The 24260-nt window shown below is 41.6% G+C and overlaps 2 protein-coding genes across 2 annotated transcripts in view; one reads left to right on the forward strand and one right to left on the reverse strand.

The window, feature by feature from the left end:
* Positions 1–18916, reverse strand: part of SPTLC2 (serine palmitoyltransferase long chain base subunit 2) — a 59699-nt gene extending 40783 nt beyond the window's left edge. The window contains exons 1-3 of the mRNA XM_085225397.1: positions 18667–18916; positions 7701–7895; positions 379–533 (exon numbers count right to left, since the gene is read on the reverse strand). Coding sequence (XP_085081523.1) covers positions 379–533; positions 7701–7895; positions 18667–18792 — 476 coding nt within the window. The 5' untranslated portion in view covers positions 18793–18916. The remainder of the gene's footprint in view (positions 1–378; positions 534–7700; positions 7896–18666) is intronic.
* The window catches only part of LOC104911207 (uncharacterized), a 33767-nt gene continuing 28395 nt past the window's right edge, over positions 18889–24260 (forward strand). Inside the window, exons 1-2 of the mRNA XM_085225589.1 lie at positions 18889–18908; positions 18960–19350. Of these exons, the coding sequence (XP_085081715.1) occupies positions 18889–18908; positions 18960–19350 (411 nt within the window). The remainder of the gene's footprint in view (positions 18909–18959; positions 19351–24260) is intronic.

A 24260-nucleotide genomic window follows, 5' to 3' on the forward strand; every position in this document is an offset into this window, starting at 1 on the left:
ACAACAAAACACATCTGCCCTTAAATTTTTGGCTGTGTTTCACCAAGTGTCTGGACTGATTCTAAACCACCACAAAAAGTCACAAGTAATGCAATCCAAAGGACCTACTCCAGGTTCTGTGCATCACACACAAAAGTGTAAGTTTTACCATTGGAATATAGATTTCATAGGACTATGAAATCTTAACGCACGCAGAATCATCAGTAAGTGTAAATACCAAAGATTATATAGTCATCTTGGTGGCCAGGTGTGGTTCAAAACAGCCAGTGTAAATCTCAAACATAATTCACTGCTTCTTTAACTGCAAAGCCTTCAATGTGCTTTTAGAGACCCTCCTTAGAAGTAATTGTTGGAAGCCTTTTCTTCAATCTGACTCACGTGAATGTCCAGTTATAGTCATGGGAAACTCTCTCCATCACGTCCACTTTGGCCCCTGGCACACTGCAAATTGGACGGTTCCAGGTGTCTCGAATGCGCATGTAGAGGTTTCTGGTATAGAAATTTTCAAAGTCCTGATACAATGGGACAAAGTCCTGAAACAGATCAAAAATGAAAGGAAACAATACAATAGAGCAAACTGGCAATAAAAGGAACAAGGCGTTTTCTGAATCAACGAATGTAATTTGTAAAATAAAATAAATCAAGAAAACGCAGGAAAAAGTTGATAACTCTTCATTCTTAAGTCCTGAAAAAAAACTCCAACGGAAGTTTGTTAAACACAGTATTGTTACTTTAGTGCAAAATCATCTGGAAATGAGAAAGCACTCAAAGCTGAGGTACTCTGTTATATTTTCTGTATGTTAGAAATCCATGTAATAAAGCATTACTATTATTACAGAGCTATTGTTAGAACTTATCACATCTTTTCATTCAGAAGCCAAACAATTAAACTTCATTATGGCACCTCTGTTCTCCACAGCTTATCATGACTGAAGTCCCCCAGGATTTCTGTGCATGAGAGTTTCCTGAATTCCAGCTTCCTTTCCAACAATTTTCAGGAAAACAGTTTGACATTCTTGTGTATCACTCAAAATGTGAGAGCAAGGACATCTGAGCACTCAAGAACGTGTTTTTCTGGCCTACTTAAAATGCTTGAAAGTCATGAGACTCCATCACTGCTATTAAATTTAAAGGAAGTTTGACATTCAGTGGTGATAAGAATACATAATTCATTTGCTACCATTGCAAAAGCAAGCCTACGTAAAATGTACAAAAGGAAAATGTAGACTTATGACAAAGGTAAGAGCCAGCATCACATTTCTTCCTGTTTTTCACAACATAACTGAAAATATGGAGAGAGGCATTTTTTATTAGGTGGCAGGATAAGACAGAATATCTGTCTGACCAAATACTAGTGCCTGGTATTTCTAACATGGAAGCAGAACTGAGAGCATTTGTACCAGTTTCTTTAATAACAATTCACACAAATAAGTACTGAGAAGCTTCTACTTGTACTCTTCCTTCTGTTGAGCATTGCATTTTCCTTTACCTTCCCCACTTTATGGTTTAACAACTTTTACCTTAGAGTAAATGAACCATCTAGATTCACCTTTTTACATCCTCCTACCTGAAGATGCACAGGAAAGACAGCTTCCAGGTAAAAGTTGCTGCATCTATTTTCCCTTCTGAATTGGCTGCACGTAATCACATGCCAAGAAGGCACAAAGATACTCTTTTTCATCATTTCAATTAAGAAAAAACAAGATTTAGCCAGTGATGTCTCCTTCATAGAATAAACAAAAAGAAAAGATCAACTTTTTACACTGTTCAATACTGATAGGACAAAGGGGAATGGTTTTAAACAAGAAGAGGGAAGATTTAGATTAGATGTTAGGGGAAAATTATTTACTCAGAAGATAATAAGGCACCAGCACACGCGGCCTCCAGAAGCTTTAGATGCCTCATCCCTGGAGGAGTTCAAGGCCAGGCTGGATGGGGCTCTGGTCTAGTTGGGGACGACGACCCCATGGCAGGACTGTCAGAACTGGACGACCTTTAAAGTCCCCGTATGGAGCTGCTGAATCACGGCCCGATTGATCACCTGAGGCAAGCAATGAGTCAGCCACAGGATCACAGGTGAAGGCAATTCACCTGTGCTGCTGAAAGGGGTGGAGCCTGGCTGCACCTCTTCTAGACTCATTTAAGAGCTGACTGCCAGTGAGGAAGGATCTCTTCTGCAGATCCACTTGCTGGAGACTATCACGTGAGCCCAGGATAGGGTGAGTGTCCTTTTTTCCTACTCTGGGATAATAACTACATCAGCTAAACTCCTGGATATACCATATCATCTGTATATTTGTTGATTGTACAATTGTACAACTATATTATCTGTATAGTCATTGATTATACAGTCCCTTCTAACCTAAGTCATTCTATGTCCTTCCTCAGCAAAGGAAGACAATAGGAATGAGATTCCAAAGAGTTACAGTGCACTGAATTATTTCTTTCATGTTCCTTCACTCACGTATAGTTTGGCATTCACTTTTGCCATGTCTCCTCTGAAGGCCTTCCATCAAATTGGATTAATAAGGTAGGAAGTAAACAAATAATGTTATAATCCTCTAGAAAATCATTAGTTTTCTGAAGAAGTAACACAACATAAACCTTCCTCACCTCCACTACCTCACTGTTCCAAAAAGATGGTAGGTTTCAGGCTTGAAGTACTTACAAATTTGCCCCTTTTGCAATGGAAAAAAACCCAACACATTCAAAAGCTTACTTCATATATGAAAAGTTACATTGCTACTTCACTCTAAGAGTGGTGATAAGCATGACAGTACTTGGAGCAATACACTAAGATACCAATTCATTACTTAAGATTCCAAGTAGTTAATTGGTAAGTGTCTGAAAGCCTCTGTTACAGCATCTTTCATAGGGGTGGATGAAGTGAGGAATTAAAAATAGAAAAAAAATTAAGAGATTTGAACTTAAGTTTAGTTATAACCTCAAATATTTCTAACCACTTCCAGCTTTTCTTAACCACTTCGCATAAGAATTTGACTTTGCAGAAGTTATTGAAGCACATTAACTATGTGGCCCAGGAAGTCAAGATTCTTGGCTAGGAATGGAGGCTGCAAATTAGTCATTGTTCTAATTCAAGCAGGTATGCCTGGGCTGATACAGTCCAATCTTACCTCATGTTTCTAATCAGATAAATCGTGTTTTATTTTGAAACAAGGTGACAAAGCAGGAAGACTAACAAGCTCAACTGGTGAGAGAAAGATAGGCACCCACGACAGGTTGACACCACCAAGATATAATGCAAGTACAATCTTACAAGACAGCAGCATAACCTTTAAATTCTGAAGAGACTTTATTGTGAAGTTCTTTAAACCTCACGGATTATTGTAAGATAAAAAAGTGTGCTTCAAATGTTAACAGAAATTCAAGGAACAAATTATGAGTAAAAGAACTCATGCCCAATACAGGACACTAGCCTTACTTTTTAGGAGTGCTAAAGAAGCATTAAAAACCTAGAACATTACTAGTAAAACAACTCCAAATGCATAAACTTAAGGACTAGAGATCTTCCATAAGCCTGAAAAATATAGCAATTTCAATAAGGAATTGAAGCAAGGGAAGAATAAAACTCTCCCTTAGGGTGCAGCGCCTTAGTACAGGCAACTTATAAATCCAAGATTTCATCATATTGTAAATTAGTAATACAAGTGAAGGTCATAATGAGAGTTTTGTAACCATTAGCTTGGAGCATGGTAACATGCAAACACAGCTATTATGTTGCTTTTAGAGCCAAGTTTTTACAGCACTGCACCTAAGCTAACAGATGGTGCCACGAGCACCAACAAGGCTTACCTGCAATTCACCTAATGCATCCCCTGATAACACAAAACTAACTCTGAATGGAAATCAGGTAGGCAAATGCAACAAACATCAGGCTTCTAAAATGAAAAAAATGGAAAAGGCTGGTTCCATCTCACTGCCATGTGAGACAAGAAAAAGTACAGCAGCAACTGTGGGCAATTTTTACATTCTCAGCAGGCCTACAGTGAGCTATGCAGATGCTAAGACAACACTGAGCAGAAGTCTCCAGTTCACCACCCCAAACATACTTGTCCACACAAATCCAACTGTAGGAATGTCTGAAGGCTTCAGATACCAGAAATACTGTTGGGAACTACAGGGAAGCTATCAAGCACAGAGAGGTACATTAAAGAGTTAGCACCCCCATTCAGACAGTTTGCTTTCATGTACAAAACAGACAATGTAATTAGTAGGTAAATCAGATCAGGATAAGTGTAAAAGCAGTTTCCCTTTTACCTATGAAATACTACAAGCATGGCTACTGAGAAAGTTATAACTGAGCATTAGGTTAAACTGAGAACACATACAGTGATTCCAGGGTAACTGGCAGTTTTTATCTTTCCACTCACCCATGCCTAAAACAGACCAATGTTTCTGACAGGATATGCTACACATACCAGTTTCCGGGAAAAGCCCAAATGGATATATTTTCACTGATGCAAAGCACAAAGACTACTCCCTCCTGATAATCCACACTAGTAAAGCCTTTACCTTTTTGTGCAGCTCTGGTGAGTGAATACTAGTTTTTTCTAGAATCATTCATTGCTTTGTGCTGCTCTCTAATAAGTTGCAAGATATTTACCCACTGACAGAGACAGTCCCAATACAGATGCATTAGAAATCCTACTCTTCCAACATCTTCGTCCAGTTTCATTTTCTAGTTCTGGTGCACACAGTATTATGTAACAGTTTCAGCAAAAACTTACGCTACTGAGATAAAGTGCTTTCCAAAACAACAACAACAAAAAAAATCACAAGGCTTTTTTCTCCCCCCTTTTTTTTTTCCTAAAACCACACTCCAGACTGAAGCTTACTCAGTGCTATTAACTTCAATCATTTTCAGAAAGACACCACAAGAAATATCCATATACTTCAATTCCATGACTTCAAGACACATCCTTTCAGCCCTATATGGAACATTTCCTTGCAGTATGTAATTTAGTTCTGCACACACAGAACATCTTCATACTGCTAATCTACACAGTTACTTCCAATGCCTTTGCTTTGAGCTCTTCATCTACAACGTGTTTTATAAACTATTTCAGAAAACTAAAGCTAATTGTTTTGCAAAGATTGCTAAGAAAATTATAATCAATTTGAGATTCATTTAATAAAAATAGTACTTCACATAACGAGGTCACTGAATCTAAGTCTGCTAGAAACTACACCGGGGTTTTTCTGATTTAATATATTAATTTTAAAAAACAGGAGTTTTAAGCTTTTCCTGCACACTCGTATCTATACCTCTTTACTAAAAGACAGTAGGGATGTCAGTCAGTTGCCTGAGAGATTCAAGTATATGAAAACGACAAAATGTCTCAGAACAAGACATTGAGCACTCCTCTGTACCAAGACAAAACCTGGCTCCCACACTGGGTACACTGCAGCACCTTACCATCAATTCATTTTCAGACAAAAAAAAGCTCAAAGCATCAAAATGTGGGGTCAAGTTCTAGATCTGACATGATCACTTTTCTATTTGACCAGCATCAGAAATAGCTGTTCTAACCTAAGCACTAAAAACACGATTTAGGGAAGTACACTACACTGGCATTTCTTTCACTCAGAACTTTTTTAAACAGGACTTCCTATTTTCCATCCAGATACAGTATTCACTGGCCTATTCATGACACGATACACAGCAAATTGAGCCTTCAGATAAAAGTGCTTCTCATTAGATCCAGCCACAGAAATCTTGTGCACAAACAAAAACACAACACATGCAGCTCTTCCCTGAAAGTCAAGATCAAAACACAGGGAGTTTCAATTCATCTGTCTGGGAAGTTTACTTGTTAAACAGAAGCCTTTCAGGGGAAGACGCAATGTTGAATTAATTTATAAAATAAAAAAAAAATTAATATTAAATTTATTTTTGAACTGGGATAATCAGTTGCTAACAAACTCTCTGCTTGTGTCACCTGTGACAGTCTTTATGGAGAACCTAATATCAATAACCTACCCCCAAATCAGAACTGCTGCCTGAGGTCTTCTGTAACAGAAGTGAATGTACAGTTATTACCACTCTCATAGAAAAAGGCTACTGTAAGTAGACACCTTTCCCACTTGGTATGGGAACAAGCGTTTCACAGAAATACAGTAACCAATCTTTCAGTTACTTCTTTTTAATCCTCAAGTATCATGAGTACAAATATTTAAACTCCTAACATCTAGAACTGGTGTATTTTTGCAGCTGTTTGCTCTTTTCTGCATCAATTTCAAGGATATAAGTAGAAAAGTACAATGACGTCATATTCTCAGGTGATATAAACCGAAGTAGCTCAAATTAAACAAAACATTGAGTTACAAATGGAGATTTAGCTTGGAATATTCATTCAGATATTGGATACTGAATGGGAATAGAAGTTTTACTTCTAGATTCCAGAAGTTAGTTTTGGAAATAGTATAAATTTAACTTCCCCACTGTTAACAAACATGAAATATCTAATCCTCATTAAATTCCCAAAAAAATATTTCTGTTTTGGAATTATTACCATGAGTCAGCTTAATTCTACCACAAGCTACTATAAGTATATGAAGAAGCTACCATGAAATCATTTTAGGCATTGGCACTGGATCTTATCTCATCTACCACAGCATGATACAAACTTTGCCCAAAGCTGCCTCTAAAAGAAGTCATCTTTTGTCTTTCCTCCTTCCACCCTCTTATCCTTAGCAATTTGTTTACATTCTTGAGCTGCTTCCCCCACCCTCATTTTCTGCTAGCCAATTCCAACTGCTCATGTGGCTGCCTAGAGAATCAGAAACCAGCAAGTGAAAAACAAACTGCCTTGAAGTACTGTAAGCTGGATGGGTGACTGAGAAAAACAGAACCCTGGCCAGCAAGAGTAAGCCAATCTACTCTGACTTCTGGAGAAAACCTCACTGGTATTCACACTATGCTAAGACAGCTCACACTGAGAATTAGCAGGAAATAGCTTACAAACTGCCAGTTTAAGTGGCAGCTCCTTAACAGTAACTTGAGTGGGGACTAAAGGCCTCTAAAAATTATTTAAAACAACTTAAGATTATCTGTATTAGTCTAACTGCTGGAGATGGCAAGACTTTTTAACTGGTAACAGAAACTTTCACTAAAAGTTTTTTAAAATTCTTTAAATGCTATCAGTGAGTTAGTGCTTCAAATCACTCACCAGCTAACCCACTACCATATCAATCTCATATTAATTCAAAATCATCCAGTTTACACTCTGGTTCTTACTGCGAGCTTTTCTTTGCAGATACTTGGACTGGGGAGAATGTTTCCAAATCAAAACACAGACAGCAACCAGAACAGCATCAGAAAGCATACCACTGCTGTGATACTCCAGCTAGATCCTTCAAGAAGCATTTCACTTGCTTCTGGCATATGAGGTGTTTCTCCCTCAAACCCTTGTTTCTGCAGCTGAAGCATCACTCAGCATGTTGATATAATTCTTGATGTAGTTTCCAGTAAAATAGACCATATAACTATGCCACCAAAAATAACTGAAATAAATTAAACATTGTTTTGTTTAACCACACCACAGTACTAGCATAACACACAGAGCATTTCGGATACAAGGAGAACAGTAGAAAACTTTGAACAATATTGCTCTGCAAATAAATACTTAAACTATAGCCTAAGCCACACAGTTTCCACATTGAAATTTCTCAGTCTTTACCTTCTGTTCTTCTCTTTCTATTGCATTTTGACACTTCTCAATCTTCCACTGCCGCATGAAATCTCGCAGATACCCGAAGAGTGTGAGAACACCGTAGCCTACATAGGTCAGCACAGCAACCAGCATTGGTGTTTCTTCAAAAGCTTCATTGAAAGGCCTTTTGTATAATCCTCCATTGTGCACGATGTGATCTATCTGAAGTAAAAATTTAAAGAGAGGCAGCTGTAAGATACTCATTCAAGGAACATCAAACAGGCATTTCTGAGTTATCTCTCTGATCTTGTAACTGATTCTGCCCTCCCCTAGCCCAAATCCTAGTTCTTCCAGCTAGGTTCGGTCGTGACAAACACTGTTAGTCTCCACATACAAGGTTGGTGTGAGAATACCTCCTCATTCACCAAGACTTTCACATAACTGAAGTCACAGAGCAGAGGTTTCCAAGACCTACTAAAGAGGAGGAAAAAAAAAAAAAACACAATAAAAAAAACAACTAAACAGAAAACACACAGAAATCCAGAAACAGAAATGAACAGTTCTATAAGATAAAGAATGTATTCTCAGGATTATGAAATCCAAAACAACTGGACAATATTCAAACAAGATTCTGCTACAGAAGCCTACACTGCCGTAAGAAAACAAGTATCCTCTGTGTTTCTCCGTAGCCTTAAGCCTAAAGATGCTGACATAACCACTGTACTCATCCATGTGGTGGACATGGCATCACAGACAAACAACTCATTGTATACATAGCCTCAACATTGCATATATGTCAGAACACAGAACAAAGGAAAGCTTTCTGCATAAAATCCACACGGCACATCGTCTTGTTACCTAAAAGCTATCTCCTGAAGAAAAGAATTTGACCAGTTGCATAACACGTGTGCACCTCAATTATGGTTGATGTGTTGTGACTGTTACAGAAAATATTTGAAATAACAAGGCAAGTGCTCACCCAACAGAACACCGTAGTTGTAAAAATGTCATAGTTTTAACTAGGCTACTTATTGGTATAAAATTCTGTAACTTTCTCCAAACATACTATGAAGGGTGTTGCCTGATGTGCAAGGGAGTGGCTGGAAGACAAGAAGGAAACCAAGATAAGCTTCAATAAATTACTATATTAACAATAACAGCACACTGAAAAAGGAGCCGGGTCAACAATGTTTGAATAGACTGAGTACTTAGAGTAGACTGTACTCAAGTTTCAGTTTATAGGCAAATATAATAAGGAGCCTATTATAAAACATTATAACCAAAGAAACATCAACACTTAGGGAAAAGGATGGTCCTAAATACATCAAAGAACGATAACCATAGCCAGCAGAACAACACAGGTCATTTTTGTATGGCATCCATAGGATCATATGGGAAGAGAAGCCAGAGTTGAAATAACTTATGTACCAGCTAACAAATCAATTAAAGCACACATGCTTTCCATGCAATAGTTTCTTTGGAAATCAGCATCTGTTCATTCCAGTTGCTGCAAGTCTGTATTTCAAGCCTGATACTATTATCTTAAGCTTAATTTTTTAGAAGCAAGGGTCTGCTTCATAAGATACAATCAGGTATAGCTATGCAGTCAATAACTGAGCACTACTTTTCCCCCAGCACCCATTTCTACCTCTTTCCTTTGCCAACACACATCCAGCTGGTTGCAGAGCAATATAGAATTTCACAATGTAGTGGCTGTGGTTGTCAAGACTTGAGAACTGGTAAACACGTGGAAACAAAATAAAGATACTGTAGAAATGTATTTTAGCAGCTGCACATATGCCAGATATAAATAACAGAATTGCAGTGCTTTGAGGCAAGGTTTAATACTGAAGTAGTTTTAAGATATACTGCTTACAGTGGTAGCTTAAGTTAGAAAATTTCGGACAAGTGTAGAAATCCCCCTAGGCTTACTACACTGCAGCTAAGATGAAGGCAGCTTAAAAGTTTTATCAAGGCCAGAGTTTCACACTATGTTTTCCTCCCGAAGAGTGCCAACCAAAGCATCTCACTTTGTCCCACTCACTCCCACTTTGAGCCATCTGCATCACCCTCTGGCTTGCACAATGAAAGCTAACCTGACTTTCAGCACAGCATCTCCCCAACAATGTGGAACTGACGCAGGCTGGAAATACAATGATTTGCAGAAAGTTATTTATTAGACTCTCACAATCTTTACACTGCTGCTCCACAAACTCATTTAAGAGATCTCAACAAACAAGAATGAACTGCTGCTGGGGAGGCATTAAAGCAAATGACAATCAGCAGACTCTGTAAGTCAACCCTACAAAGGAAAGAAAACAAGTGCCTTTTCTTCTCTAATACTCTCAAGACCTCTTAACTTTATTATTGTAGCTCCAATTCATGAAACCATAACGTTTTACTGCACCATGCAACAAAGCTCTCAAGTTACTACAATTTCAAAACTTGAAGAATTACAGTTGAATTTGGTGACCTCAAGCTGACAGCCTGGGCTCCAAATAGCAGCTACTGTGGAGATGTGCAACATCTACTACCTGTAGCTGTCTATAAGTAATTGCTCATTTCTGGATGAGCAGACAGATGGCAGTGACAACCCAAATGGCTTAGCATCTAATAAATGGAGATCACATCAAAGCTTCTAATGCCTTTCTCAGGTTACTGGATGTTCACCTGGAAGAGACGAAAGGTTACAAACTAACAGTTGAGGTTAATCACCAATAGCTATTGATGAGTAAATAAATAAATCAGTTCTGATCAGAAACAGTGTGTAACACTTTTTCTCTCCTTAGAGATGCCCTTGCTTGTGAAAAATGCTAAAATTAAGGTTGCCTTGCATTGTCAAAAGTAACATTTCGTTGAGAAAGACTTTTTTAGGAATATAAGCATCGATTCAAGACAAATTAATTTCACCTCCTGGTATTCTTCTACCACTGTGCTCATACAGAGCAGGACAGCCTGACAAAACAGTGTTTGACATGGGAGTGAAAATAAAGCAAAAGTGCGTCACTGAATTCCTCCATGAAGAAAAAAATGGCACCCACTGACATTCATCAAGACTTGCTGAATGTTTATGGAGACCAAGCAGTGGATGTGAGCACACTGAGGCGCTCGGTGATGTGTTTCAGCAGTGGCAACAGCAGGTCACCCTCTGCTGGTACAGATTTTGATGAGTGCAGGCTCTTGTTCGTGGCTGGTAAAAATACAGCAAATAGCTGATGGTAGTGACTATGTTAAAGAAAAACAGCATCTTGTAGCTGAGAATTTGCTCTATCAAGTAGTGTTACTGTGTTCTTTGTAACTGTTGTGATTTCTGTGGAAATAAATAGGAGTCATTAGTTTTGGAGTGACCTACATACAATCCTTACAATTATTATGATACTGTCTCTGGTACAGAGGATGGGATTATGGATGTACACACACACACTGTAAGCACGCCTTAGCTTACATTCTTACCCAAGTGCTGTGCAAAGTTGTGCTTTAAAGAACACTCTGTCCTACAGGTAGCATCAGTTCTTGCAGTGCCTTAAGCTCAGGGACCACCAGAACCAGACTCCAGCTCAAATTCTCACAGAACATTCTTACATTGGTATCTCTTAGCACGATTACACGCCATCTGACATCAGGGATAGAGCAGTGTCTTCTACACAGATATAGTTCTCATTTAAGTCACTCCACTAAACATAAATTCACAACTAGATATGTAGCTAATGGCATGCTTCACCAGTAGAGACCTCTGCCGTCTTACTAAATGCACAGATAACTCCATCAGAGTTATCAAAGTAAGGGAAAAATGCAACTGATAACAGTAAACTTGCTTTTACTTGCACCCTTCACAATTGCCCTAAGTTTGGACAGATCTTCAGAGAAGGACTTCCATGCGTCACCCTGTCATGGATTTACAAAGGGGAGAAAAAGAATCAAGCAAACAGATACAGATTTCAGTATTAAGTTACCGCTGCCAGCAGCCGAAACAGGACACACATCAAGCTAACATTATGCTTAACCTGTCTGTTCATGAAAAACTTATTTCTCAAGGTCAGTCGGAGAAAGGGTTTTCAGTGCACATGCTACACCTACGTCAGCAGCCAGTTAGGCTAAGAGCTCCCTCTCATCAAAGTCAGCATGGCAGAAACAGGTGGATACAGAGGAGCATGCAGAAGCCAAACTCCGACTGTAGGGCAGCACAGCACATAAACTTCCAAAAGCATTAGAGAAGTTTTGCAAGAAGACAAAAGCCATGTGTAAGCACAGGAACATGCACAGGTACCACTGCAGACAGTACAGACAGGATTTAATCAATGAATCTTTTAAAGTTGTTTATTATAAATATTTGTCATGATAAATACCCTGCACAAGTGGGATCACTACAGGCAGAAAGATGCTACAGAAGCACAGCACATGCAACACAGTTAATAGTGAACACCATAAGCACTTATACTGCTATCCCAGGAAAACCACAACACTCCTTATTAAAGGAGACTGCTCTACTTCTTGCTGCAAGGAAAAACAAAAGCCAGATGAGCCCAGCTGATTTTATGTAAATGCCTTAAAAGTTGCTGGAAGACAACTTTGCAAAATTCCTATTAAAATGTAGCAGCTTCTGATGACACGTACCACACACACTGCAGACATTCCACTAGGAGTCATACAGCTTCTGGTTTTAGATGTACAATAAAAAGCTACTTCCCAGGGTTGCTGGGGAAAGATTCCTGTCAGCTACAGGGAATGCATGGAAAGATAGGGCATGCAGCTCAAAAGCAGTCACATTTGTTATATGGAATCAAGAGAATAAGAACGAAAGAAACTACAATTTCTCAGAGGCAGCCTCACCTGAGCTATTACTTATTCTGTGTTTATTCCTCCCTGTCACCTGCAGACTTTCTTCTTGTGCTGCTTTGTTCCTAGCCTTCACATCTCAAACTGCTGCAATGGTAAAAACACTAAGATTCACTACCAAAATTAGAAGGCTCTGGTTTGAGTGACATTTTAATCTTTCAGGAAAAAAAAATAAAAAATAAAAAATCACTGGAGGTACATTTTTTTTTTTTACACGACAGACTTTATCACTCTGGTGTACTCCCACTTAAATATTTGTTCTTGTTGGTACGGATTATCAAACATTTTAATCTGCAAATATTATTTCCCAACAAATTTGACACTCCTTTGATAAGTAGGATGCCTTTGCCGTATCCACACAAAAAGTATAAATCTCTCACACATGTTCACGGTTTAAATGTATGCCTCCTTTTTTAAGAGTGATACAATTAAGGCTATTTTTGCCTGCGATTAGTACTGACCTACATATATATAATAACTGACCATTCGAACTCTCCTGAGAATACACTTTTTCCTGATAGTTTATCTTGTTACCTCAAATCTACTACATTATCTTATCTAGTATGTTCAATCAATCTGACATATACAGCATTTTGATAAAACATGCCTTACATATTCAGCTACTAAGCGTGCAATGAAGAATTCCAAAGACAGAACAAGTCAGTGGATCACTAACAGACCGAGCCACAGGCTCTCAGGTTTTTACAAACCTACCACTAAAACGAAAAAAATTGCTACGAAATGATACCACTCACGTAGTTGCTTTAACAAAAAGTGATTTTGCATATAGTTATAAAATGTTATTGGAGCATGTAAGGAACAAAGTAGCTTAATTTAAAATGGTAGTCTTAACATTATTTCAATATTTTATTCAAACTGACCTCAGTAACACACGGATTTAAAAGAAGCCAGTCACATTAACTGTGGGTTTGTTCTTATATTAGAACGGATAAAGAAATTTTCAGACAACTCTGACACTGATGTTACAGTCACTAATTTAATATGATGGCTTCTAATATTCATTTAGCCAGAAAGATGTTGTCTAGCTATTCCTTCCACAAAGGCTTGTAGACTTTTATAATTACATTTGGTATTAGGAAAGTATCATCAATGCACAGATAGGGTTTTTCAGAAATAGTTCTGTCAGTTAAAACATCTGAAGGAGATCATAGTCTTTTCTAGGTCAGCCAATTTTCTACTCAGTTCAGTTTTATGTTACTCATGCAACACATGTTGTTAATCAAAAACCCGAGCTAGAAACAGAATGTAATAAGTTTCTTTATGTCTCACACAAGCCTCAGAATACATGCTAAGAACCCTAACATCTACATTTTTATCAGGGTTCAAGGATTAAACACTCATGTCTAACCCAGGGCACATTCCTAAAGTCCAGGAGTTTATCTGTGCAATCATGGACTAACTCTGCTCAGAAGAAACCTCCAGTGGCCACCACGTCCACCCCTAGCTCAGAGGAGGTCTCAGCACAGCAGGGTTTTGAGGGCCACATTCAACCTAGACTTGAACACTTCCAAGGACAGACTACAGCCTCTTGGGGAACTCCTTCCAGGATTCTTCTGTTCTCATGGAAAAAAATCCTTAATATCTAGTCAATGTTTCTCATTCTTCCAAACAACATGTTGCTTCTCATCCTATTGCCACTCAGTTTCAAGAGCCTGGAACCGTCTTCTCTGCCTTAGGCTAAGAAATCTAGTTCTCAGCCTCTCCTCATACTTCACGTGCTTCAGTTTCCTCAGCCTCTTGTTGGCCCTCCAATGGTTTCACAGACTGATGAGGATGCGTGACTATCTTAATGGAAAGCTCAGTACTGGGCACAGCACTCCATGTGTTCTCACTTCCTCGTGAGTATGTTCATGAGATTTAGTTCTTAAGATCCAAGAGTATTCAATTTTTCTGTCTGTTGTTAAGTACTTGCATTTTAAAATTTGCATATAGGCTCAAAAAAACAACCAATTTCATACTCAAATCTCTTATCTTAATATACAATTAACAGATAAAGTTATTCAAAAATCTTTATCTTAACCTTCATCTCAAGTGAAGGTTATTTGTTCACCTCGAACGAAGGTTATTCATACTGCTGCAATCATAAACTCACTGTAAGGAGAAAAACTTCTAGCATTTGTTCTCCTCTTCCTAAATACAGTCTCCCAAAGAAGTCTCACTCTGATTCCAGCAAAAGTCTATAAAATGAGGACGGAGCCAGCATTCTACTGCACCCTGAAGCACTTCATGAGATGATATTGTGCAAAGTGATTAATCGTAAGCTCAAAGGACCACAAAAGCTGTGTTCAGCATGCACATGTCAAACTTACTAGAGAAAAGCTTATGCTGCTGGTGTTAATGCTGTGAGGATTCAGAACTTGTAACAGTTTTAAAGCAATTCAGCTTTCTCAGTCATCCCCCTCTCTTTAATTGAGGTATTTCTTCCCTTCCTGAGGAAGTCATGTGAAAACCTGTTTACTAAAGGATGTCTGTAATACACTATCTGGAGATCACTCTAGCACAGTATTGGAAAATCTAGAATCATCCAGAAATTTAAGAGTTCTTTGCATAATTCCAACGCCTATGTAACTGACTTGGAAATACTGTGCACAACAAATTAAAAACTTGAAATCTAAACTCTACATTCCTTTTTTTGTTTGTTTGTTTAGTTCGAGATTATTTCTTCTGCAACGTCTAAAACTATAAGAGAAACCATCCTAATGTGAGAAGCTCAATTAAGAAATCCAGAAAAACACATTAGTGAACTTCTATTCAGAGTAGCAGACAGATTACAATAACTCAACATGGAAAGCAAGGGCATCTTGTCTTACTATATAGGTCCCAATCCCCCTGTTCTAAGCAAGAATTTATTTATTTTAACACAATCTTAAAAAATCATTAGTTGTTTGTTTCAGAGAAAGACACTGCATTGGAGAAACACATTCCAGCCTAAGATTGTATCACAGAAAGAAAAAGTGATTATTCTTGCACTCTTAATAATATTCCAAAGTGTCTTGATAGAATTTTAGTACCATTTTTTCTACTGAACCCACATAGCACCCTCTCCAAGAGACCAGAAGAACAGAAAAAGCAGAATCACACACAACTTGGAGTGCTAATCTCACTATTATTTTACTTGACTTGCTTTCTTTCTCTCAGCTATGTTTATTTCCTCTATTCAAGACAATACTCTCTGGGATGTCAGGCCTTCATCTTACCTAGTGTGGTATTACACTAAAGCATAAGAACTCAAAGATTAGTCTATTTTAATCACACGCTCTTAACTGTACACAGCATCAGAAGTTGCTCACTTTTTTCACTAACTTTCCACAGTTTTTAATTGCTAGAAGGTTCTTCAACCATTTTTACTGTTCCTGTTTTAACAAAAAAGCTTACAGTGAGATTGTTGCACTCACTGAATTTGAATCTCTAAAGAGATTGATTGTTTGCAGAATCAAAGTACTTTGAACACTGGACTTCCTAGCAAAGCAAAATAACAGCTCTTTCTCTATCTTGGTACTCGAACAGAATGATTTTCTTTACATGCTGAAATCCTACTTTCAAATTATTCCTTTCTGAGCTACTGATAATATTTCACCATCTCCAAGGCAGCCAAAGTCAGCTCCCACAGTTTCAGTGGGCGGGTTTCTTCTCTTAATAAGAAAAAGGAAGAGCAGTTTAGATCCCAGCAGGAGACAAAGTAACATTAAAAAATGAAGGTGAACATTCCCACCCTCTTGTGCTCATGATGGAATGGCAGTAGAGTACATTCAGTCTCTCATTGTGGTGAGAGCTGTAAGCACAACCCAAAGTCTGTGTTGTAAAGGTAATACTCTTTAGCCTGAACTTTTTTATAGGGGAAAAAAAATTGAATAAAATATAGCTTACTTGAGCAACTTACAGGACAGACATCTTAGGTACAGTTAATCTTACTATTTTTCTACACTGTTAAAAAGACATAAAGCCTGCCTGTCTTACGTAGCCCTACAGGAAGGTGTGGAGATGTATCTGAGTGATACTCTCACAAGCTCCAGGTTTTTCCAGATAAATCATCAGCGTTTGCAACACTTCCTTATACCAAAGGCTTTTCTTCCCCTTCCTCTTTCCATCAACATATTAATTTTCTCTAGACCTTACTTCTCTTCTTGCCTCTTACTTCTCTCAGGCACCAAACAGGCATTCTTGCAAAAGAATCTTTTTCCCTACCCTTTACTTTTCTGTTCTTTTCTATTACCCAGTTACTGTACCTATAAGCTACCTCCTTTTTGGTACTCAATTACTTTGCATTCCACAGATCTTGCCACTTGCATATTCTCAAGTGCTGTACATGGTACGTACATATATGTAAACGTTTACCTACACAAATATATTTAACACACAATAAGCATTAACATGCTCTCCTACAGAGAGACAGAGCAATGAAGATTTAAAAAAAAAAAGCCAAACAGCCAAATCTGTGTTGTTTTCATGACAGTACCTTTGGGGGTCCTAAACTCCTAGAACAGATGATATTTGAAAAACAAACAAACAAACAGTAAACTATGAGTAGCCCTAAGCAGTCCCAACCCTCAGCTAATGTTTGAACACTTTGACCCTCAATTTGGAAGTCAGGGATCTGACCATGAAAGATGTTGGAGAAAGGAACACGCGGTTTCTAATCATAAACAACTTCTTAATCAATAAGCAGGTGCTAGAAAAGCTTTAAAGCTTTCTTATAATCACCTTACATGACTAGACTTCAGCTTTTTGCTAAGATGTTTAATGATCATCAGCACTACAGTAAGAGTTTCTCCCTTTAGAAGTGATCTCAAGTGCCTCTGGTTTGCAAGACATATTCAAACACACTATCATATACAAGCCAACAAATGAATATGAATTCTCATAACACATGGAAGTTCACTTCTTCAGCTTGACATGAACAGCTTTTCCATTCACATGCTCCACCTTTCACGTTTTCCAAACATGCAGCTGTACACAACTCTTGAAGAAAATGTTCCCTCAACCATCCCTTACTGTTCTTCCAAAGCAGAACCTCTACTTAAAATGTGTGGAACGGGCCGGGGGAAGGGGTGGAAGGGAAGAACATCAGAACGCTCACCACCACTACTTGTGCTTAGTACAAAGATTTAAACCTAAGGCTTTATAGTGAGCAATTTTTGGTGTCTGCAAAGCAAGACTGCCAGCTCCATAACTTCCTCAACAATAAACCTGGATAAACTGATACTGCTGCCAAGAAAAGGTGTCGTAACCTCCCCCAACTGTTCACTCCCAACAATGTGCTGCTATCTGCTCCCGAGTGCCAGGGAGAGACCGTGAGTGTCCACCCAGGGAAGGAAATGCAGGAAACGACCTGGGTTAAACTCAAGTCATGGAAAAAAAAACAAAAAGCGTGCCTTTAGCCTGCATCAGTTCTCAACTCCGGTTCACTCAGAGACAACATGAACTTTCCCTGAGGAGCTGCAGGGGAAAATAGGGAGCAATAGGAAGGACACCCGCAGGGGAAGGCTTCTCTCCAGCAGCAGTACCAGGTGTAGGCCTCTGATAAAATAAGTTCCATATTGCTAGGACTACTTCTGAGAGAACCACTAACATTATCACACAAAAGTTGGGTGCTCTGCAGGAAAACAACTGGAACTGTGAAGATGCAAACACGCAGCGAGATGAGAACTGCTGCAGAAAGCCCTTCACGCTCCCGGATTAGGAAGTTCCTGCTCAGAGGACACACCGCACCTGAGCAACGTCAAGGAACTAATTGCCGCTTTCTGCTAAAGCACGGACCTGTTACACAGGAGCGGGATTCTAGCTTAAAGCCACAGAAACCCAGCGGCACGGGCACGGCCAGCCCAGACAGCCAGGCATCCCAGACGCGGGCAGCGGCCCGGCCGCCGTTACCCGCCGAGCCCCCGGGCTCCAGGTCACCACCGGGGATGCGAGACCCGAACTTCCGCGGGCTCCGCCACAGCCCCCCAGCTCTCCCCTCGGCTCGCCGGCTGCCCTCGGCCCGCTCAGAGCCCAGCCCAGCACAGAGGCGCTGCCCCGCCCGTCCCGAACTCCCGAGCCGGGCGCTGCCCTGCCCCCCCTCTCCCCTCCCGTCCACCTCCTCCCTCGCACCGCTGCCGGCCGCGCCCGGGCGGCAGGACGCTCCCGGCGCGCTGACCTGGGTGTCGGGTGCGGGCAGGCCGCGCACGTAGCCGTTACGGAGCCCTCCGTGGGCCGCGCCGCTGCAGCCGTTAGCACGGGGCTGAGCGCCCGGCGCCGCCGCAGCTCGCTCGGGCCGCTCCATCCAGCCGCTGCCAGACACGATCGCTCCTCGCCCGCTTCGCTGCCTCCACCCGGCCGCGCCGCGCCGCACCGGAAGCGCGAGCCGCCGCTTCCTCCAATGGACAGCAGAGACGTCACGCTCAGGGAAGAGACAAGCGGCGACTGAACGCGGCGTGCTGTGGAGCACAGGGGGGGGGGCGGGGCCTGGGGCGCGGCCCAATGGGGAGCGGGGAACAAGGGGAAGGCAGTGGCTGGCCCAGTCGCGAAGCGCAAAGTTCGGAGCGAGGCGGAGACAGGGAACGAGAGCTGCCCAATCAGCCGTCAGAGACAGAACCGGGAACGAAAAGAAGGGGATAAGGCAGCCAATGGCGACACGAGGCGGAGGGCGGGCGCGAACGGACTGGGTGTTGTGTCCAATGACAGGGGGAGCAGCAGGGCGGTGCCTGAGGCGGCAGCCAATGGGGCACTTGGGCGGGCTGGCGGACCAATGGTCGACGGTGTGTGGGCATCTGCTGCAGTTGGTGCTCCTGCAGTTCCCAACAGTGCTCTGATCGCTGGAGCAGGAGGAGGGCTACGGCCGGTAAGCCCCGTGCCCGCTTTTGTTATTCAAAGTGAAAGAAATAATGAGGGAATGGGTTCCCTTGGGACATGGGGGTTGCCCCTGGCGAGCAGACCTCGGGCTGGGTCACAGTGGCTTTCGTGAGGGACAAAGGAAGCCGTCAGTGAGCGTGGTGATGGGAAAGCTACTGGGTGAGAGTCACCAAGCAGCGATTTTAAGAGGCTGCGGTGTCCTGGGATTGTTAGGGAGAGGAGCAGTTCTGGCCCTTGTTTGCCTGGACAGCAGGTGACCCAACAGACAAACCCTACAGACCAGTTTCAGGCACAGCTGAAGTCAGTAGCGTTTACATTAGGACTGTATAGGGACTGCTGAATTACGGCCTGAACCTCAATCACCTGAGGCAAGCAATGAGTCAGCCAGGGGAGCACAGGTGAAGGCAATTCACCTGTGCTGCCGGAAGGGGTGGAGCCTGGCTGCACCTCTTGTAGATCCATTTAAGAGCTGACTGCCAGTGGGGGAAGGATCTCTTCTGGAGATCCACTCTGCTGGAGTTTCCTAAGTGAGCCCAGGGTATGGGTAAGCTTCCTATCTTTCCTGCTTTGGTGTAGAAACTATGTAGCCAAGCTCTTTGGTATGCTATGACGTCTGTGTATTCGTTGATTGTACAGGGATTTAAAACTCTTTCTGCCTGAATGCCTTGTTGGGGTGGTACCTGGCTCTGGTAGGCTGATAACTGCCTGTGTTTAGACTTGTATATTTGACTGTGAGTTTTCTGATGGGGTTTAAAAATACATTTGTCCCAAGACCAAGCAAACTAAATACTCTGTCCAGTTTTGAGGGTTAATATTGCTTGTTTGAGCTGGCAAACATCACACCAGAGGAAATCAAAAAGCATCTGTATCTGTGCTTTGTTTTATACAAGTTATGCTAATTCTCAGTACCATAGAATCGTAGAATGGTGTAGGCTGAAAAGGACCACAATAATCATCTAGTATCAACCCCACTGCTATGTGTAGGGTTGCCAAGCACCAGACCAGGCTGCCCAGAGCTACATTTAGCTGGCCTTGAATGCCTCCAGGGATGGGGCATCCACAATCTCCTTGGGCACCCGTTCTAGTGCATCAGTCTCTCTGTTGGGAAAAACTTCCTCCTAGTATCTAACCTATACCTCCCCATCTCAGTTTAAGACCATTCCCCCTTATCTTATCTCTATCAAACCTCATAAACAGCTGTTTATGGCTGGCACCACTGAGGAGCTAGCATGGCGAAAGCAGCAAGAGGTGGTTGCTGAGTTGCAGGTTGGGAGATCTTGTTTACTGTTGTAGCTCCCCTCAAAACAAACAAAAAAACCCCACCTCTGATAGCTTTTAATAGATTTTGGGCCTTCGCTGACAATAAATGAAGCAAGTAATTCAAACACCGCAGCAGAGTTGTTCTCTTGGGAAAGTTTTTATTTGTAGATAATAAGGAGGACTTCTGCAGACTAAGAAGCAGAGACTCAACACTTCACCAACTCTGTGGAAGAGTTAAACTTCCCTGCTGGGGTTCATAATAAGTGCCGTAACGATATTAATGTACCAGTTAAAAACTTGGTCAACAGCCATATTTTTTGTAAATAGGTTTCTGAAGATACGTGTGACCTGGCTTATGTAAAGTGCAACCTTCTGTCACTGAAGACATCCTACTCGAGTCCTAAATTAACACAGTACACGTGTAGTATCACATTCTGATATGTACAGCGATTCCAGGAATAGGCAGGCACTTCAAGAAATTGTATGAACATTCCCATGTTAAAATGTATGAAGTCTGTGCTTTGGATCACAGGTATGCATGCTGAGCGGGAATGTATGCCCATGCACCCAGTCCTGCAGTGAAATAATGTTGGCTTTCTAATCTGTCTTTTGGGTTGGCAAGTTTTATTCCCAGATTTCACTGGCACCACCGACAAAAACAAACTCCCACAAAAGGAAAACCACAACGCCGAACAGCTGGTAGGAGGAGGGCAACTAAAGTGCCTAAGTACATACTGAAAATGTAGAAGAGTTTGACCTTTGATTTCTCCTGAGTAATTGAGAGGGAAGGGCCGTGATATTTACTAGAATGTAATTTGAAACAACCAGAGTACATCTCAGCACAATGCGAAGTTAACAGCCGGATGAAGTTGAGTGAATAGTCTCATCTTCTTCTAATTTTCTATTATTGATAGTGGGTTTTGTTCTTTGTTTCTCCTGTGTTGTAGTTGCATCCTGGGACCTCTGTCACGAATCTCATTGCAAGCTAAATATGAATGTAGGGTCCTTAGCAAAAGTTAATCAGTTTTTGTGGAAGTCATTTTTCTTTCATGAGGAAGGCTTGAGAGAGCTTTCAGCTTCTTTCAGTCTATTTATGGGTGGAGCAACATGTCCAACATGCTTCGTATCTCTGAGTCACCTATGGACACGAGAGGTTTTCATAATGAGGATACAAATACCGGCACAAGGATTGCAAGTCCAGGCTGGGCGTGCGGCCACGAAGGGTTAGATCTGTGTGAGGCCATATTCCTATTCTTTCCGGGCTCTGGCTGCTCCCATATCTTGACTGCCACTGGAGCGCGTACAGACCTGTCTGAGAAACATTCTTTCTTCACCTGGTTTCAGTAAGCAGAGACAAAGCTGTCAGCTAGGATGGGATGGGCCATGTCCCCTCTCTTGTTTTACAAGACAGGACTGCAAAGCTGGTGGTGCTAGCTAGGTTATAATATCAAAATAGCAATCACCTGTGCTCAGTGTTTGGATGTTTGTAGCAAGTGGACTTGCTTCATTGCATGTGCAGTTAGTGCTGTTGGTGAAGCACATGGACTGCTCTTGTTGCTGAGCTTTTTCTGGAGAAGGAGCAGAGAGCTTTTCTAGAGCTGAAATTACTTCAGGAAATGTAAAGAAGATAACGAATGAAAAAACAAGGAAATGAGTGAGCAAGTGAGAGAGGTGTTCTAGGGACCCTCATACTATATCATTTTTTTGAAGGATTTTCCCCCTGTTGCCATGGTTGACTGTTGGTATTTTCTTTCTGGCTCCTCTCCATCTGAACAGAAATGATTGAATTGTACTGACTGGTTTGTACCATGGGTCAGATGGCCCATCAGCCAGCACCTGCAGGGAATGTCTGAGGCAACACCCTCTGCCCCCTGCCCACCTGTGTACACAGGAGTTTCATTTGCTGATGCCTCGTTTCTGGAGAGGACAAGCTGCTTCCTCTGCTGGGCATTGGATCGCACTGTTATATTACCTGTTCAATTAGAGAGCACAAACTCCTTCCACACATGGGTACCTGCAGACTGGTTACTTCATCTGTCCTTAAATACAGCTAGCACAGACTTGTACGATATAATGGTTTCAGTTTTGTTTCAGTTTAGGAATGACAAGAAAGAAAAAACATTAAGGGACCTGCTGATAAACTCCTGCAGGACCTGGCAGTCTCATGCAGCTGTTGTAGTGCTTTTCTGCACCTGGGGCCTCAGATCCGCCCTGTCTACAGCAATGAGCCAGGCTAACATGGAGCTTGAAGAACACCTTTCCCCTTCTGGTACAGAGTAGGGGGAGGGAAAGCCACACTTACCCTGGGGTTGTAGTGACAGAAGAGACCAGGATGTCCATGAGGACAGATCCCAGCATGGGGATGTGTCACAGGGCACAGCTGGTGCCATAAGCAGCGTCAAGCACATCCCACAGAGCTCCTGATGTCATACCTGTGGGCAGCTTTGATCAGGCTCAGTGTGACATATGAGGTACCTGTGTATATGGGTGATTGCAGCTTGTGTCTCTGGACTACATGTCTGCACAGAAGATGATCTAAATAAACTCAGAACAAATTCAAGTTCTGAATCTCCTTTTAGGTCCCAATAGGAGACCAGCCTGCTTGAGCAGAGAGCTCAAGCTCTCCTGCTGAGACTGCAGGAAAGAAGTGTTTACCATCGTGAGAGTACTCAGCCCCCTGAGCTGGAAGACGGTGATGAGGAAGAGAATAATGCCTCTGCAATTCAGGAGGAAACAGTTAGCAACTCGCTACTCCATGTAGACTGTCACAAATCCATGGGATCAGGTGGGATCCACCTGAGGGTACTGAGGGAGCTAGTGGAAGTGATTGCTAAGCTATTTTCCACCATTTATCAGCAGCTCTGGTCAACTGTGGATGTCTCAAACAACTGGAGACTTGCTACTGTGGTGCCCATCTATAAGGAGGGTCAAAAGGATCTGTGAACTACAGGGGAACTGTCAGCCTGACCTTGGTGCTGGGGGAGGTCTTGGAGCTGATTGTCTTGAGTGCAATTACTTGGCATGTTCAGGACAACCAGGGGGATCAGGCCTGGCCTGTATGAGTACATGAAAAGCAGGTCCTGCTTGATCAACCTGTACTCCTTATGCGACCAGGCAATATCCCTAGTGAATGAGGGAAAGGCTATAGATATAGTCTACATAGACTTTAGTAAAGCCTTTGGCTCTGTCTCCCACAGCGTTCTCCTGGACAAGCTGGCAGCATATGGCTTATAAACTGCTATATTCTTAGCTGAGTAAAAACTGGCTGGAGAGCTTCTCCAAGAGAGTGGTGGTGACTGGAGTTAAATCCACTGGCAAACGGTCATGAGTGGTGTTCCATGAGGGTCAGTAATGAGGCTGGCCCTGTCTAATATCTTGGTTGATAATCTGGATGAAGGGATTGAGTGCACCCTCACTAAGTCTGCGGATGACACCAAGTTGGGAGGTATAGTTGATCTGCCTGAAAGTAGGAAGGCCCTACAGGGGGATATAGATAGGCTGGATTGATGGGCTGAATCCAATTTGTGAGTTTGAACAAGACCTAGTGGTACTTCGGTCACACCAACCCCATGTGTTGCTACAGGCTTGAGGCAGAGTGGCTGGAAATCTGGATGGAGAAAAAGGATGTGAGGGTGTTAG

This window comes from Meleagris gallopavo, chromosome 5 (genome assembly GCF_905368555.1).
Source record: "Meleagris gallopavo chromosome 5, MGAL_WU_HG_1.1, whole genome shotgun sequence".
Taxonomy (NCBI): domain Eukaryota; kingdom Metazoa; phylum Chordata; class Aves; order Galliformes; family Phasianidae; genus Meleagris; species Meleagris gallopavo.